Source organism: Ictalurus furcatus, chromosome 24, assembly GCF_023375685.1.
Source record: "Ictalurus furcatus strain D&B chromosome 24, Billie_1.0, whole genome shotgun sequence".
In the NCBI taxonomy this organism is placed as follows: Eukaryota; Metazoa; Chordata; class Actinopteri; order Siluriformes; family Ictaluridae; genus Ictalurus; species Ictalurus furcatus.
The window spans coordinates 4,139,985-4,156,003 of NC_071278.1; the positions used below are offsets into that span (position 1 = coordinate 4,139,985).

The window sequence follows — 16,019 nt, forward strand, 5'->3', positions numbered from 1 at the left end:
TGCATAGCAAAAAACACACAGATGAACTATTTGCTGCGAACATGCTGCTGCTGTAGAGCATAACCCACCTCCAGGGGAATGACATATATGATTCTATGTATAATGATGTATCTATGTATAATGATGTCCATAAGACATGGGACAGGTACAAAAAGTTCTGAAGCACCAATTTGAATTACAACGGCACTTGAAAGCCGTTCAAGTTTACTTCTTTCAGTTTAACCTGATATTTTAGCATACATACAGGAAATGGAATCAGACGTACACTTTAAGCTTGAATAGCTGTTCCTTGATTTGCTTCATTGAAGGTGATATCGAAGAGCGTGCATATCTTCCTTACCCTTTCCAGGCTGCATGGGATTGGACACAACCGGTGAACTGCAGCCAATTTTCCGTTTGGTTTCTTATCTTCCGAAGAACTGAACCAGTAACAGAAGTGAAATGAGATGAAGCCTAACTGTTCCTTCTCTGTCTATCTGCTAGGACCTAAAGGACAAGGTGACTCAGCTGCTCCCCTTGTTGCCGGTGCTGGAGCAGTATAAGACGGACGCGCAGATGATCCTGCGGCTCAGAGACGAGGTGAGGAACCTGTCGCTGGTGCTCATGGCCATCCAGGAGGAGATGGGAGCCTACGACTACGAAGAGCTCCGGCAGAGAGTCCTGTTATTGGAGACACGCCTGCACTCCTGCATGCAGAAATTGGGTGAGAACTAGCGAGAATGTTTTTTTTGTTGTTTTTCTGTGGGTGCGGAGTGAGTGTGATCGCATTACTAACACTCATATTCACACTGATAACTGATAGGAAAGCCCTAATACCAAATAGAGAACTGATTATCTTCAAATTATGCAGCTTTAAAGCTTTTCATATGACTATAATTACCTGAAGATGAACAGAACCTTTTGCATCAATTGCCTTGCAATGTCAATCCAAGCCATTTGCTGTTGTCTCATTAGCCTTTAGCCGCAGAGCTTCACAGCTTTAATCACTGGAAAAAATTATATAAGGAATACATAAAATGAACCTGTATATTTCTTTCCAGTGTTAAATGAGTCCATTTCCTATTCTCGATTATTTCCTGACAAGTGTGAGAAGTATATGACTGCTTTTTAAATCTCTTTGGATGCTTACATGCTTTCAGTTTGTTCCTAAAGGTTCTATGTAGAGTGCTAAAACAAACGGCAAACATCCCGCAAGAACCCTTGAGGAACCATTTGTTTTGACGACAACTGTTAAAACTAGAACCATGAACGTAACAATGGACCCAAGGCAAAAACATACAGACTATGAGCGCGGCTGTAGGGCACATGACAGCATATAAACACAATAACAACAAAAGCTTGATAATTAGGTGCTGAAAGACTAGAACGTCTATAGGGGTAACACAAAACAGGTGTGAGGGATCAGTGGGACATGTGACATCAGTTGGGGCTGATGGGTAATGTAGTTCAGTGTGGATTTCAGCATAGCCCATGACACATAGCTGTTTCATTGAAAAATTTAAGTGTGCAAGTGGTGTTAGTCTTGATCCTCTGCAGGTATATTATACAAGCAAACCATTGTTCTAACTTGTTGCCGGTTAAAACTTGCTCAATATTAGCTGGAATATCTTTTTAAGACAAAGTTAGATAGATTTTCTTAAAATGAGATGACTTTTCTAATGTAAAACAGGCTTGATAAGATTGTTTCTTTTTACATACACAAAAAAAACAAGACTCATTTCCCCAGAAACAAAGCTTTTTTTTTTTTTTTTACTTTCTTGAAATTCCTTTTTTGCAGTGTCCTAGTGTGGGTTCAGCAACATATTATCCATGTTCCTCGATTCAGAACTTCACCCGAATGGCAACTTTAGGAGGCCTGGTGTGACCTTCTCTGAGATTTAACTGTAAAAAATTCTCTCTGCTTCAATATCCTGGCTCCTCAGAGGCAGTTTCACCCTTCAGTCAGAATAGCTCGCCCACAAAAGTCGAAAGAACAACTTATTCAGACAAGATCTAGGATGACATTTCTTTGTATTTCGCAACACTGACATTTAACGTTTATAGATGTACTTACTTTGGAATTTGTCCCTTTATATTACCGACTAGACAGCTTTAGCACTTGTTTGAACCAGCAAATCACATTTTCTAGTTATCCAGGATTGGAGCCTTTGCCAAAAAGATTAGGCAGGGCTAAGTCCATCTCCCTGTCTTTCAAAGATAAAAATACATCAAAATAAGGTCTGATTTTTTTTGGTATCATTTGGATTATTCTAACAAATGTTTTTTTTTTTTTTTTTTTGTGGAACTGAGCACTACAGCACCACCAGTGGTTGTAGGAACAATAAACAGAATGGACTTAAGAAGTGAGAACCAAGGCCTTGGCTGATTTCTTTCTAGCCCAGACTGTAGATTCATGCAGGCTATCAGTGACTATGTTTACATGGACAGCAGTGATCTAATTATTGACCGTATTCTGAATAAGACGATATTCTGATTAAGGTGTTTACATGAGTCGCTTTTCGAATATTCCTTTCATGTTCTCGTTTTACATGTCATAGAACATAGATGGATTAACGGCACACGTCATTACGTCACCGCGCCACGCCGTCCGACGTTCCCTCCAGAATTTCACGTATCGACATACAGTTGGTTTTCGTTATGGTACCGTATACAGTTCTGGGTGTTTCATGTTTAATTTTACGAAAGCTTCAAGCGCAGTTAATTATTTGTCATACTGTACGTGCAGATAGACGACTGCATGAAGCCGTGGGCTGCGTCCCAAACCGCGCACTTACCTGCTATATAGTAGCCGAGATACATGTCTTTCACCTACTATATACTATATAGTAGGTAAGTACGCGGTTTGGGACGCAGCCGTGCTCTCTTGTTTGCCGTTAAACGGTTGAGCGCTGCCGTGTGTGTACGTGTCCTGTCGCAAAATGCGGTGAAAACTCCCGCACGACGTTAATAGTGTGATTAAGGTGTGTACGTGTCTGTAACGCACGTCCATTATGCGACTAAAACAGGAATACTCCACATGTCTTAATTCGATTTGTGTTTACTTCGAGTGTGACTTTAGTCGGATTAAGCTCATCAATAATCGCTGTTTACATGCTAGTTTCTTAATCAGATTATCGTCTTAATCGGGTTAATATTAGATTATCGTTGTCCATGTAAACGTACTGACTGTCAATCATGTCAGGCTGATATTTTTCAGACACATCCCTAGCATTGAGGTGCGTGTGAAATGCATTCATGTGATGTGTTGTAATGAATGTGAATTATTTACCTTGTTTACTTTATCTTATAAAGGGTATAACAGGTGATCTTAGAGTACTTCTAGACACATTCATGGGATTGAAAGTTATCCGACCAGAATCTGATGGTTGCTTTGTGATAATAAACTGAGCTTTTATTGGTCCTTCCATTGATCTCATGCCTGTGTGCAAGGAAACAATTAAGCACTAGATATAACTGGCAAATATTCCATCAAGATACAACAAACAATTCAGTTTATTACACACTGAATAAAGTCTCTGCAAAGGACTCTAAGCGGTGTACCGGGTGTTCCGGGAACAGACTCCGGATCCACAGCAACCCTAATCATTTTAAAACAGTTACAATTTTTTTTTTTTCCCACAAAATGCTTTTGAAAGAGAAATCGTTGTCAAGCCGACAGAACCGTTAGTCCAGGGCTTTTTTTTTTTTTTTTTGGTTTGAATGAAAAACATGTTCTGTGTTCATTATGGAATACGGGCACGAATTAGAAATCACAAGTATGCAGCTACGTAAATGATTCTAAGCGTGCTTTTATAATAGTTCCCCCGCCTCACGTCATTCTCATCAAGGCATCAGTCAGACCTCTTGATTTAATGCATTGCTAAAACCTAACAGCTTCACTGTCAAGATATTAGATTTAACGCTCTCATCTAATATCATTACCAGCCATTACTGCAACAAGATTCTTAGGTTCGAAGGAGTAAGTGACCTTTTGAAATATCTGACCACCAAGCAAAAATGTCATCATATGAGACACCAGACTGGCTATCCTTGCAGACATTCGCTGCTGACCGAGTCCAAACAGCAAAAAAAAAAAACTTGCGCTATGTTAGAAGTGCTGTCTGTGCTTGCATAGCTTCCGCTGCTTCAGCAGAACTCCAACTCCATCAAGTCTTCAATTAATGAACAGCACTGAGTTTAAATCAAACTGAAATGGACATGTCTGTAGTTAGGAATGAAAGATGGTGACCTGGAACTAAATTTATGCAAACTGCGCCCTTACAATTAGTATTATGCAAATCCAAGCTAGCACGATTTGAATTATGCAGATTACCGCATGTAATTAGTGCTTACTCGCGTTTTTTATTCTAATCAGCCATTTAGCTTGGATATTACGTCCAGGTTCCTTTTAATGACCAATCTAACTTTTTTCATAAACCAATTACAGACGTATACAAACACAAACACTGAGTCATCGTAGCTCGGGCTAATCGCTTCAGAACTGACTTTCCGAAACCTGCACTGGCATGTGACAAATTGTCTTGCTGTATTTTATTTATTTATTTATTTATTTTTATCACAAACGCCATGCGCGTACAGATCATCTGAGAAAAGGTAATTTGTCCTCACTCAGGCATAAATAAGCTCGTTTTATCGAAAAACAAGTCGCTGATTCTGGATGCAGGAGCTGCATACCATACTTTCATGCCTTTTAATCTAATTTGGATATTTCATTGTTTAACCCCATTGTAAACACCATCATGCTCGCAGGTTGTCTTCACAGCACGACAGCGTCCTGATTCTTTCAGTGAGAGAGTGGCAGTTATCTGTATAATTAACCATATGGTCATCATTTTCTATTGTCTTTAACAATCTGAAGGAACGCAAAGAAACCGTTTGATGCTTCTGTTGGGATGGAAATGGTTATTAACAGTATCTTATAAAGGGTATACCAGGTAATCGTGGAGTACTTCTATGCACATTAATGGGATTGAAAGTTATCCAGCCAGAAGCTGATGGTTGCTTTGTGATAACAAACTGAACTTTTATTGGTCCTTCCATGGACCTAATGGCTGTGTGCGAGGAAACAAGAAGGCACTAACGGTAGCATTCGTTTTGATCTAGATATAGCTGGCGAATATTCCATCAAAATACAACAAACAATTCAGAGTATATCCTCTGCAAAGGACGCTAAGGTGTGTGTCTGGAATGCGCTCCGGATCCACAGCAACCCTAATCGTGTTAAAGCAGTTACCGATGACGAGTGAATGAAGGAGTTACTATATTCTAGAACTGTATCCGAATCGAAAGTATCGGAAACTGTTAAATTCATTAGATAACAGAAACAGGAAGTTAGTGCTAAGGGCAAACCCCAAATCATCGGTGTAATCCATAGCACTGGTTCAATCACAGGTAGGCAGCATCAAATAAGGATAGTCTATAATCACTAATGAGCAAACAGGAATACGGTTAAATTTGGAAGAAATTGTAACGCACTTAGGGTGGGTTGCACCAATAAGGATTCAATTCGGCACAGTTTAGAGCTAATCTAGGATTTGTTGATCTGGGCTTTATTTTAAATCGACTTGTGTTGCACCACTTCAATTTTAAACACAGATTAACAAATCGGGGGATTAGAATTCTAACCCGCGATTAAAACCTCCATTTACGATTCGTTTTCTCCGTCGTGGCGGATCCGCCGTCGACGATATCGCGGCAGTGCGTGCGGATTTCATAGACGTGGAAATACACGAATGCTCCAGTGTAACTAAACAGCAACGATGTAACTCTTTCACGTCCACTGGAGTGACTACAAAAGGGGTCGTGAACTTTGAATTTAAAAAACGATTCAACTGGTGTTATTAACCGCTTGTTCGCGTAACCGATACAGGCTGAGAAAATGAAAAAATTCCAATAAAAAAAAATAAAAATTCAAAATCTGAATTTAAAGTGATGGAGCAACAAGATTATGGTTAATCCAGGTTTATTGTGAAATTAAATCCGGGATTGACGTGATGGTTTAAATGTATTTTTTAACAAGTATTTTTTAAATGTATTTTTTAACAAAACGTATTTTTTAACAAGGTGTAAAGTTTGGTGCGACAGAATTATTAGATAAACCTTGATTTAATCTAGATTTAAGCTTTAATCCTTATTGGTGCAACCCACCCATAATCAATGAACAAAACACAATTAGACAAAGACACAGGAAGGTGTGTTAAGTCAATTTCTCTCATGCAAACGGCAGGGGCGGAGACAAAACGGATCACAATAAAAATACCTTCCACACACATCGTGCTCGGACAAGCACTCTAGAACCAAATAACTTTATTTAATTTGTGCCTCTGGTGGAACATGTAAGGTTCTAGATTGAACCTCTTTTAGTTTTTGGCTTCTGTAAAACCCAAATTGGAGATTTTACTAGACTATTATAATCTACATCTACCATACATAGTTCTGAAAACTACAGGCTTCCCTGAACTGTTAATGTGTGTGTCTTCTGCGAAGAAAGTTCTAGCGTTTTGAACTCATTTTAAATAGCGAGACGGGAGAAAAAAGCTTTCATTCCGACTGCGGCGCAGAAACATCACAGACGTTTGGACAGCCGGAATCTGATTACAAACCGAACTGATTTGACTTGTGCCCATTTCACTTCGGCGTATAACTCTCTACGCCTGACATTTCTTAAAGTTGAGCTGTTTAAGTATAATGTAGAGAGAAAAATACAATTTTGTCCAAAATTCGAATGATTTTTTTTAAAAAAGCTTTTAAAAGATATTTGGAAAACGAAACAGATACTGTACAGATACTGGCATTATGATACACCACTACTGTAAACATGCACTATAGAGTGGTGATATGCACATGTTTTTTTGAGTATAATCTTTTATAGTGTACAGTATATGAGTGTTTATGAATGCTGTTAAAAATAGTAAGGGAAAAGAAGAAAGGGTTAACAGTATGTATCTGTGTGTGTGTGTGTGTGTGTGTGTGTTACAAATCCAGGCTGTGGAAAGCTGACAGGCGTGAGTAACCCCATCACCATCCGCGCCTCAGGCTCTAGGTTTGGTTCCTGGATGACGGACACCATGATTCCCAGCTCTGATAACAGGGTAAGAGAGACTAAGCCATCCTCTGTCCTGCACATCACATGACCACTACTCTGAATCTCTGGACGCAGGAGAGGACATACATGCACGTGCGCTTACACACACACACGCCCCCACATACGCTGTTACTCACACACATAATGAGTGTCTCCCACAGAGTGTGAGTCACAGACACTGGAAAGCTGTTCTCCGGCATGGAGAGAGCTGACTCACTCATACATGGCCATCTCTCCTCCACTCCTCCTCTCCTCCTCTTCTCACACCATCTCGTCCTCCGTCCCTCGCTTTGTCACACCCCCCTCTTCCCTCGCTCTCTCTCTCCGTAGCCCCTCCTGTCCGAGCCTGATTAATCGCTCCATCACCGAGCTGGATATTAACAACTTGTTTAGGCTAAAGTTTGCCATAATTAGCAGCGGCTCCACCGCAGTCTGACACAGCACTTCACAAAGAGGATGTAGTAAAGCTTTTTATCCCTACCGGGTACTGCACATAGCAAACAGCCCAAAATAACTACTGCAGGGGAGACGAGAACAAAGACGAGGGTAATAGATGAGGGGGGGATAAGAAGGAGGGAAGAGAAGAGAAAAATAGAGCAGGGAAATAAAAAGGAGAGTGAGCAGAGGAACAAAGCGCTAACGTGTTAAAGATATAAAAGCTTGGCTGAATTATGATTTAATAAATTCAATCCAGATGTTGGCTACGAAATAAGTTCTTGTTGTAACCCTACTGTATATACCAGTCTATCATCTCGCTTCCCTAAAATTATAATTACAGAAAATATCCATAATATGAATAATCATACACAAAGCTATTGTACAGTACTACATGCTATCCTGATCTTGATACTGGACGATCAGGACATAAATCCACAGCCAATGAGAAATAATTCAGTCTAAAAAAAAAATCTATCTAAGACTCAACTCTTATTATTAGTAAACTAATATTATTTATCTTTTTATATCAGGTCATAACACACTTCCTGTGTTGTGTTAGCTGGACTGTTAGTCATCCGGGGCTGAGCCCAGATTCTTCTCAATCAATTATTATTATTTTTTTAATGTATTTCTAAATAAATGTAAAGGAACGTACTTCTAATTTTTATTGCACGTGATTTGCTTAAAAAATGTGAAAACTGGACCAAAAGTTGGGTTTATTATAAAACTTGGCTCGGGTGTTTATTAGTCACTTTCTGCAGGACGACCTGACCGATTAAAATATACGATTTTTTGTCTATCTCCCACGAGACTTGGATAGTTTGGTGTCGCTAGCCAAGTGGAGGCACAACTAAGCTATCGTTGTATGGGTTTAGCTGCTACAGTGCCATGCGGAATACCTTATCTGTCCTTATGTCCTGCTCATATCATGTTCATGTAACTAGAACTCGTGTAGACGTTTTGTAGACACACCTTGTTTTCCTGCTCAGCGTGAGAGGATGTTAGTGTTTCAGTTTCACGCCTTTACTGGCAAAAAAAAAAAAATCGGCGTGTATCCATTTCCCGCCTCACACTAACTAACTGACTGTGTGAGCTTGTTTTTGTCCGAGTTGAGAGCTGTCAGCCAATAAGACACGAGTACTTTCTTGTAAAACCTTGTCTGATCGGTCTCGCCTCTGTTCGGCGAAGATAAAACACAACTCTCCGTTCACCGAAGATATATAATTATAACGCCGCCGTCTTCTTTTACTGACGGTCAGTTACGTAGCGACGAACCGCTCCAAGTGGAGAATCATCCGTGGTGAAAGAAAAGAAAAAATCCTCAGGGTTACAGCCACAAATGCCCAAGCGAGGTTACACCCCTGATCTCCACATCAAAAATCGAGATGTTATGCTAACATGCTAATCCGGTCTATCGTACACTATATTATGTTGGGAGGTTTTGAAAGACAGATGTATTTACGCTTGTATAACATAACATGAGATTGAAATCTGGTTTGTTTTTTATGCAGATAATCCCTATCCAGATATAATCTTGGCACTCAGGATGCATGAAACAAACAGGTGTACTGCAGAGAGGAGAAGAAGAAGTGTAGGGAAATTATAGGATTAAACTAATCATTCATGTATTAAAATTCAGGCATGGTCGTCGCCTATATGGTTCTTTTATATTCAAGAATTTTCACATCACTGGACCTTTAGCTGGAGGATACGGTGGGGAAAATGAACAGCAAAGATCCCATGATCAGTTCTTTTGTCTCTGGATTGAATGACAGATTTAATCACTCAATGAAAACACATTAGTCCTTGTATCAAATACATTAATCACGTTAGTTAACATATAAACCGAGGAGTTCCTGCTAATAACGGTATCGATCTTACCGATCACTCTTTCATCGAACCCATGGTGTCACCTGTCACAACAAGGCTGAAGAGTAAGAAATGATCGTCACGGCCACGGACGACACCGCAGGTTGACCGCAGGGCTTGAAAACGCTCAAACGCGATACCTAATGCCCTGTAATCCTATCATACCACACATCACTACACCACGCCTCGCCATCTCGAACATACATGACCGAACTGTGGAAATATGATGCTGACTCTCTGTCTGGGAGATAAAAAAAAAGGGGGATTAGAAATGGAGAAGGGGGTGGAGGAAGGAGCGACCGAGGGAAATGGAAAATAGAGAGATAAAAAGAGAGTGGGCGATTTCTCAGTGGGACCTCATTATAGCGTGAAGGACGAATATGAGCGGCAAACAGTAGCCGTATTCGTCGTCTTGCTCCAAAAGCTCGGTCACAGACAGAGTGAATATGAAAAGATGGAGATATGGCCTGTGCGATATGTGGGACGCTCGGGTCATGCAGAGAGAGAGAGAGAGAGAGAGAGAGAGAGAGAGAAGGATGCATGGAGCGTGAGGAAGAGAGCGATGCTAACAGGATTGATTTGCTGCTGTGAGCTGGTAAAGGTCATGGTGCAACAACAGCAGTGGAGTGCAGAGCACAGGAATATACACACACACAGAGAGAGAGAAAGAAGGTCTGTGGATGTGCCACCACACACACACACACACACACACACACACACACACACACACTGCACAGTTAGAGTCACCACAGGTGATAGACTACACTTCTACAGTATTAAAATCAGTAGTTGGTGTCTCTGCACTTTTTTTAAACAGCTCTGTTTAAAAGGTTTTATTTTTTCTTCACACACTACGGATAATTTGGAAACGACAGTCAGATCACAACGCAGGTCTTTGGACTGAGGGAGGAAACCGGAGTACCCGGAGGAAACCCCCGAAGCACGGGGAGAACATGCAGACTCCCAATAATACACATCACGATACGATTTCATAACACTGACCAACTCAACAGTCATGGAAACATGCAGATGACTGGACGTTAACGTCTAGTTTTCCTTTTTTCACGTAAAATAGGTCATTTTCATCGACTTCTCATAAATGAGGAATAAAACACTTTGGGATGTGCCCTTATAGGAAAATAATCAACATATCTGATTTGTTTTTTTTTGTTTTGTTTTGTTTTTTTTAAAAAAATTTCATTTCCAAAATCGTTTTATTCATCTTATTCTACAGCAATTTTGGCAATTAAAAACAAAATGATTACTACATCACACTTTATACTTTTTATTTATTTATAGTTATATGTAATCGTAGTTTGTTCCTGTTATCACGTACATTATAGTCGTTGTTTTATTCTTTCTGTTGAAGTTAAAGAGAGAGAAAAAAACTTCCCTTTGTCCTGAAAACGTTTCTATAGTGGAAAAATGACAAGTTATGACTTTAACTCGGATTGTTACAAAGCACTGGAACTGGAGACTCCTTCCAAAATTGTCAAATAAATGTCTCGTCACTGGCACGGTGCACGGTGGTTAGCACATTTACCCCGTTTGGTTCGATTCCCGCCGGTTCCCTGTGTTCACGGAGCTTGAATGTTCTCCCCATGCTTTGGGGGTTTCCTCCGGGTACTCCGGTTTCCTCCCCCAGTCCAAACACATGCGTTGTAGGCTGATTGGCATTTCCAAATTGTCAGTAGTGTGTGAATGTGTGTGATTGTGCCCTGCGACGGGTTAGCACCCACGTCCAGGGTGGCTCCCGCCTTGTGCCCCGTGTCCCCTGTTATAGGCTCCAGGCTCCACGTGACCCTGTGTAGGATAAGCGGTACTCACTGAAAACTTCACTGTATCAACCATAACCCATGTCTTTAATGTGTTTCTGTAGAGTAACCACCATACTCGTCCCTGAATGAGCTGTTAGTATACAAACAACAACACATAGGAGCAAGTGGATTAATATACAGTAAATCTGTGATTTGGCTTGCAATCAGAACTACTGTCAGAGCTGCTGTTATAGAAAACTAATCAAAACCTTCTGACCAATCAAAATGGATAACTCAACAGACAGGCCACCGTTTGTTGCCGTTAGCCTCCTTCGTATATTAATTGATCTCTTGTGGCATTTTCCTTCTGCTCACTGCGTCGAATCCGTGGATATCTAAACCACGGAGAGACAAAGAAAAGCTAAATGCACGTCCGAGTTGCACTGGTGAAACCTTTTTTTTCCCAGCTAATCAAACTAATGACCGTTTTATTGAAACTGTCTGGGCCACAGAGGAGCAAATAAAAATTCAAATTCCATTTCATTTTCCACCCTCCCTGCTATCACATAACTCCATTCGTTTTCCATACTCATTCATTTTAATATTTCCTGCCGTTCCTCCCCTCTGCTCACGGATCTTCTCCGTCTCTTTTTTTTTTTTTTTTGCTTTCCCAAGGTGTGGTCAATGGACGGCTACTTCAAAGGGCGGCGTGTGCTTGAGTACCGCACCCTGAGCGACTTCATGAAGGGTCAGAACTTCGTTCAGCACCTCCTGCCTCACCCCTGGGCTGGAACAGGTCACGTGGTCTACAACGGCTCCCTCTTCTACAACAAGTACCAGAGCAACATCCTGATCAAGTACCACTTCCGTTCGCGCAGCGTCCTGGTGCAGCGAAGTCTGAGCGGCGCCGGCTACAACAACACCTTCCCGTACTCGTGGGGCGGCTCATCCGATATCGACCTGATGGCCGACGAGAGCGGACTGTGGGTCGTGTACACCACCATCGCCAACGCTGGCAACATCGTCATCAGCCGCCTGCAGCCTGAGAGCCTGGAAATCCTGCAGACGTGGGACACGGGCTTCCCCAAGCGCAGTGCCGGCGAGTCCTTCATGATCTGTGGGACGCTCTACGTCACCAATTCGCATCTCGCCGGTGCCAAGATCTACTTCGCCTACTACACCAACACGTCCACCTACGAATACACAGACATCCCTTTCCATAACCAGTACTCACACATCTCCATGATGGACTACAACCCACGTGAGCGTGTGCTCTATACCTGGAACAACGGCCACCAGGTGCTCTACAACGTCACGCTGTTCCAGGTCATCAAGACCTCCGGGGACTGAGGCTGTCACTTATATACATACACACACACACACACACACACACACACACACACACACAAAACACACCTGTGCATTACATATTTACCATACAAGTGCGTGTATATACATATAAACCCACAAACTGACAAGAAGGACATGACCATGACTGGAGCTTAGACTTTTTTCTTTTCTTTTTTTTTTTTTTACATTTCATTCATAGAGTGCTATTATTCAAATAATGTACCGAGAAAAGCCCGCGGGCAGCAAGGTCGATGCCGATATACGAACCGAGCTTTTTTTTGTTTTGTTTTTTGTTTGTTTTTTTTCTTTTTTGTGACAAGTGAGCATGACACGTTTTTGATTTGTGGCCAAAAAAAAGAATAAACGTCTACCTTTAACATTTCAAAGCGTGACTTTGATTTCACTTTGTTGAGGGAAAAGGGTGAGAGGCACTGTGTGTGTGTGTGTGTGTGTGTGTGTGTGTGTGTGTGTGTGTGTGGTTTTAATTTTTTTTTTTGTGGAATTGAGGCAACCCACTTTCTTTTCTCTATAGCACCGGTTCCCACAGGTTTTCAGTGGCTCCCGCGGAAACTGGAGTAACCAAACGCCGCCGTATAAGAACAGCCGTTGCAAGTCTACCTGACGAGAGCTGTCAGTGTTTTGGGGGACTTTATGGCCCATGAAGGGCAGAATGGAGAGGCGCTAAATGAGGACAGACGGAGAGATAGAGAGGAAAGAATAGAGGAATGATGATGAAGGCATTAAAATGCAGCTGTAGTGATGAGGTCGGGGACTGTGCCAATATCCGCTGCTATGGCTGTGTTTGCTGCAAACAGGTTTTTGTGGTCCAAGGGAGTCGCCGCTTTTCTTTTGTTTAAAGTAGGGATGTAACTGAATACGAATATGTTATACGGATTGAACAGATAACGCATTCTAAACGGATACGAGTACAGATACGAATACGAGGTGGAGTATTCGTTTTATTCCTATCTTTATTTTATGTTTTTAGAAAGCTTGCCAGTAAAGTTCCACAGGGCATCTGGTTTGGACTACAGAGACTACAGTGCATCGGGTTCTTGACCGCCTTAGCTTCTTAACTGCCTGGTGGGCATCATGGTGGTTTAAATCAGGCTATAGTTTGTTTAATTTTGGGGGGAAATAGTGCTTACGGTATTTGTTAGCCGGCAGAAACAAGGTTATGATCCATCACTCTCGAGTGAGGTTGAGGAACTGTCAGCCACACCCACTTCAGGTTCAAAGACTGCTTTCGTTAATGTCTGCACTACAGAACACGCACCTGAGATCAGACTGGTCTTAAATAATTATCTTCCCAAATTATCCTGTGGCGTGGGGACAAGCTAATCTTCACCCTTCCAACTATTACTAACTTTTTGCTGCTCAGCAGGCATGCGTTTATATCTTTAATCATTTGGCAGACATGGTTATCCACAGCAACTTACAGTTAAGCTGAGCATATGAAGGTTAGGAGTCTTGATCCAGGACCCAGTAGTGACAGCTTGGCTGTGACAGAATGGATGTGAATTCACGACCGTCTGAGTAGTACACCAGAGTCTTAACCATTAAGCCACCACTTCATCCTACAGCACCTGGTAGTCCCAGGCAGTCCTCCATAACCAGGCCCAACAAAGGCTTAGCCGTCATCTGCTCTGTTTCGATCTAAAGTCTGGATTGTTGATGGGGAAACTGGTCAAAGTTACTAGTTTTTAAGTTGAGGGGAAAAAAGCATATGGTGTTTCATTGTCAAATTCCTGTTGCGTGGTAGCTTTGATGAATGAAGGACAATTAAGTACAAAAAATGAAATAAAAGTATTTATTTATTTATTTATTTATTACTATTAATTTTAATTAAACATTAAAAGCTGCCATTCTATGTAGCATATTCATAAAAAAAAAAAGTTTGGTTCATTTTTAAAGTTTTAAAGTTTAAAAAAAAAATAATTCATGACTGTTACTAAGTGATGACACTACTGGAGACTCCTTTCATAAAAGTTCAATAAACATCTTCTTAGTGAAAACTTCACTTCACACATCTTGTTTTAATCCAATTAAGTGAAGCAGCCACCATACCGTCCCTGTCCCTGTTTAAGTTATTATTATTATAGAAAAAAATAAATGACGTATTAGGAAGAGCGCATTAATATAAACCTGTGATGTGAAGTCCAGCCGGAACTATTGTCGGGGCTGTCATTATAGAAAAAATATTTCTTAAAAAGAATTCTGACCAATCGGAACTGAGAATTCAGCAATGCTGTGGTATACAGTGCTGTGAAAAAGTATCTGCCCCATCCTGATTTCTTCTGTTTTCGTGTATATCTCGTACTAAATGATTTCAAAAATGTAAACGAAATCTAAGATAAATCAGAGGCAACCTGAGTAAACAGAAAACACAGTTTTTAAATGATAATGTTATTTATTGAAGCAAAAATGTGTATCCAATACCAACTGGGCCTGTGTGGAAATGTATTTGCCCCCGTAGTTACTAATTCCCCAAATCTATGGAATCATTCAAAATGAGGTTCAGCTGGACGAGACACAACCGGTCCTGATTACTGCAAACCCTGTTCAATCAAATCTACACTTAAATAGGACTTTTTCAACAGCATGAAGTTGGTTAAAAGGTCTTACCCGGTAACACATTATGGCAAAGTTGAAAGAAATTCCAGAGATGATGAGAAGAAGGTGATTGAAATACATCAGTCTGGGAAGGGTTACAAAGTTATCTCCAAATGGAGAAACTCGGCACTGTAGTGAACCTTCCCGGAAGCGGCGGACCTTGCAAAATTCCTCCAAGAGCACAGCGACGACTCATCCAGGAAGTCACAAAAGAGCCAAGGACAAATTCAAAGCAACCATGTTCATGACTCCACTATCAGAAAGACACCGGGTAAAAAAGGCATCCATGGAAAAGTGGCGAGGTGAAAACCACTGCTAACCCAGAAGAACATTAAAGCTCGTCTGAATTTTGGCCAAAACACACCTTAGAAGACAGTGGTCCCGTAACATCTGGCGTAAACCAAACACCGAACTCCACAAAAAGATCATCATACCTACGGTCAAGCATGGTGGTGGAAGTGTGATGGTGTGGGGATGCTTTGCTGCTTCAGGGCCTGGTCAACCTGCAGTAATTGAAAATCCTAAAGGAGAATGTCTGGTTTTCAGTCTGTAAGTTGAAACTCAAGCACAACTGGATTGTGCAGCAAGACAATGATCCATTTACATTTTTGTCATTTGGCAGACGCCGTTATCCTGAGCGACTTACATATATCTCATTTATACAACTGAGGGTTAAGGGTCTTGCCCAAGGGCCCAACAGTGGTAGCTTGGCAGTGCTGGGGCTTGAACTCCTAACCTTCTGATCAGTAACCCAGCGCCTTTAACCACTGATCCACCACTGGTCTAAAGTATAGGAGTAAATCCTAGTCCTAGAAGTAAGTGCAAGACTGATCTTAAGTGAAAGACTTATCAGAAGCATTTGGTTGCAGTTATTGCTGCTAAAGGTGGCACGACCAGATTTTAAATTT

The 16,019-nt window shown here is 41.2% G+C and overlaps 1 protein-coding gene across 2 annotated transcripts in view; it reads left to right on the forward strand.

Annotated features, from left to right (window-relative positions):
• The window catches only part of olfm2a (olfactomedin 2a), a 119,224-nt gene extending 104,938 nt beyond the window's left edge, over window positions 1-14,286 (forward strand). For both annotated transcript variants that reach the window (XM_053612475.1, XM_053612474.1), the window contains exons 4-6: window positions 484-703; window positions 6,985-7,091; window positions 11,824-14,286. In XM_053612475.1, coding sequence (XP_053468450.1) covers window positions 484-703; window positions 6,985-7,091; window positions 11,824-12,498 — 1,002 coding nt within the window. In that variant the 3' untranslated portion in view covers window positions 12,499-14,286. The remainder of the gene's footprint in view (window positions 1-483; window positions 704-6,984; window positions 7,092-11,823) is intronic.
• Window positions 14,287-16,019: the final 1,733 nt, after the last annotated feature.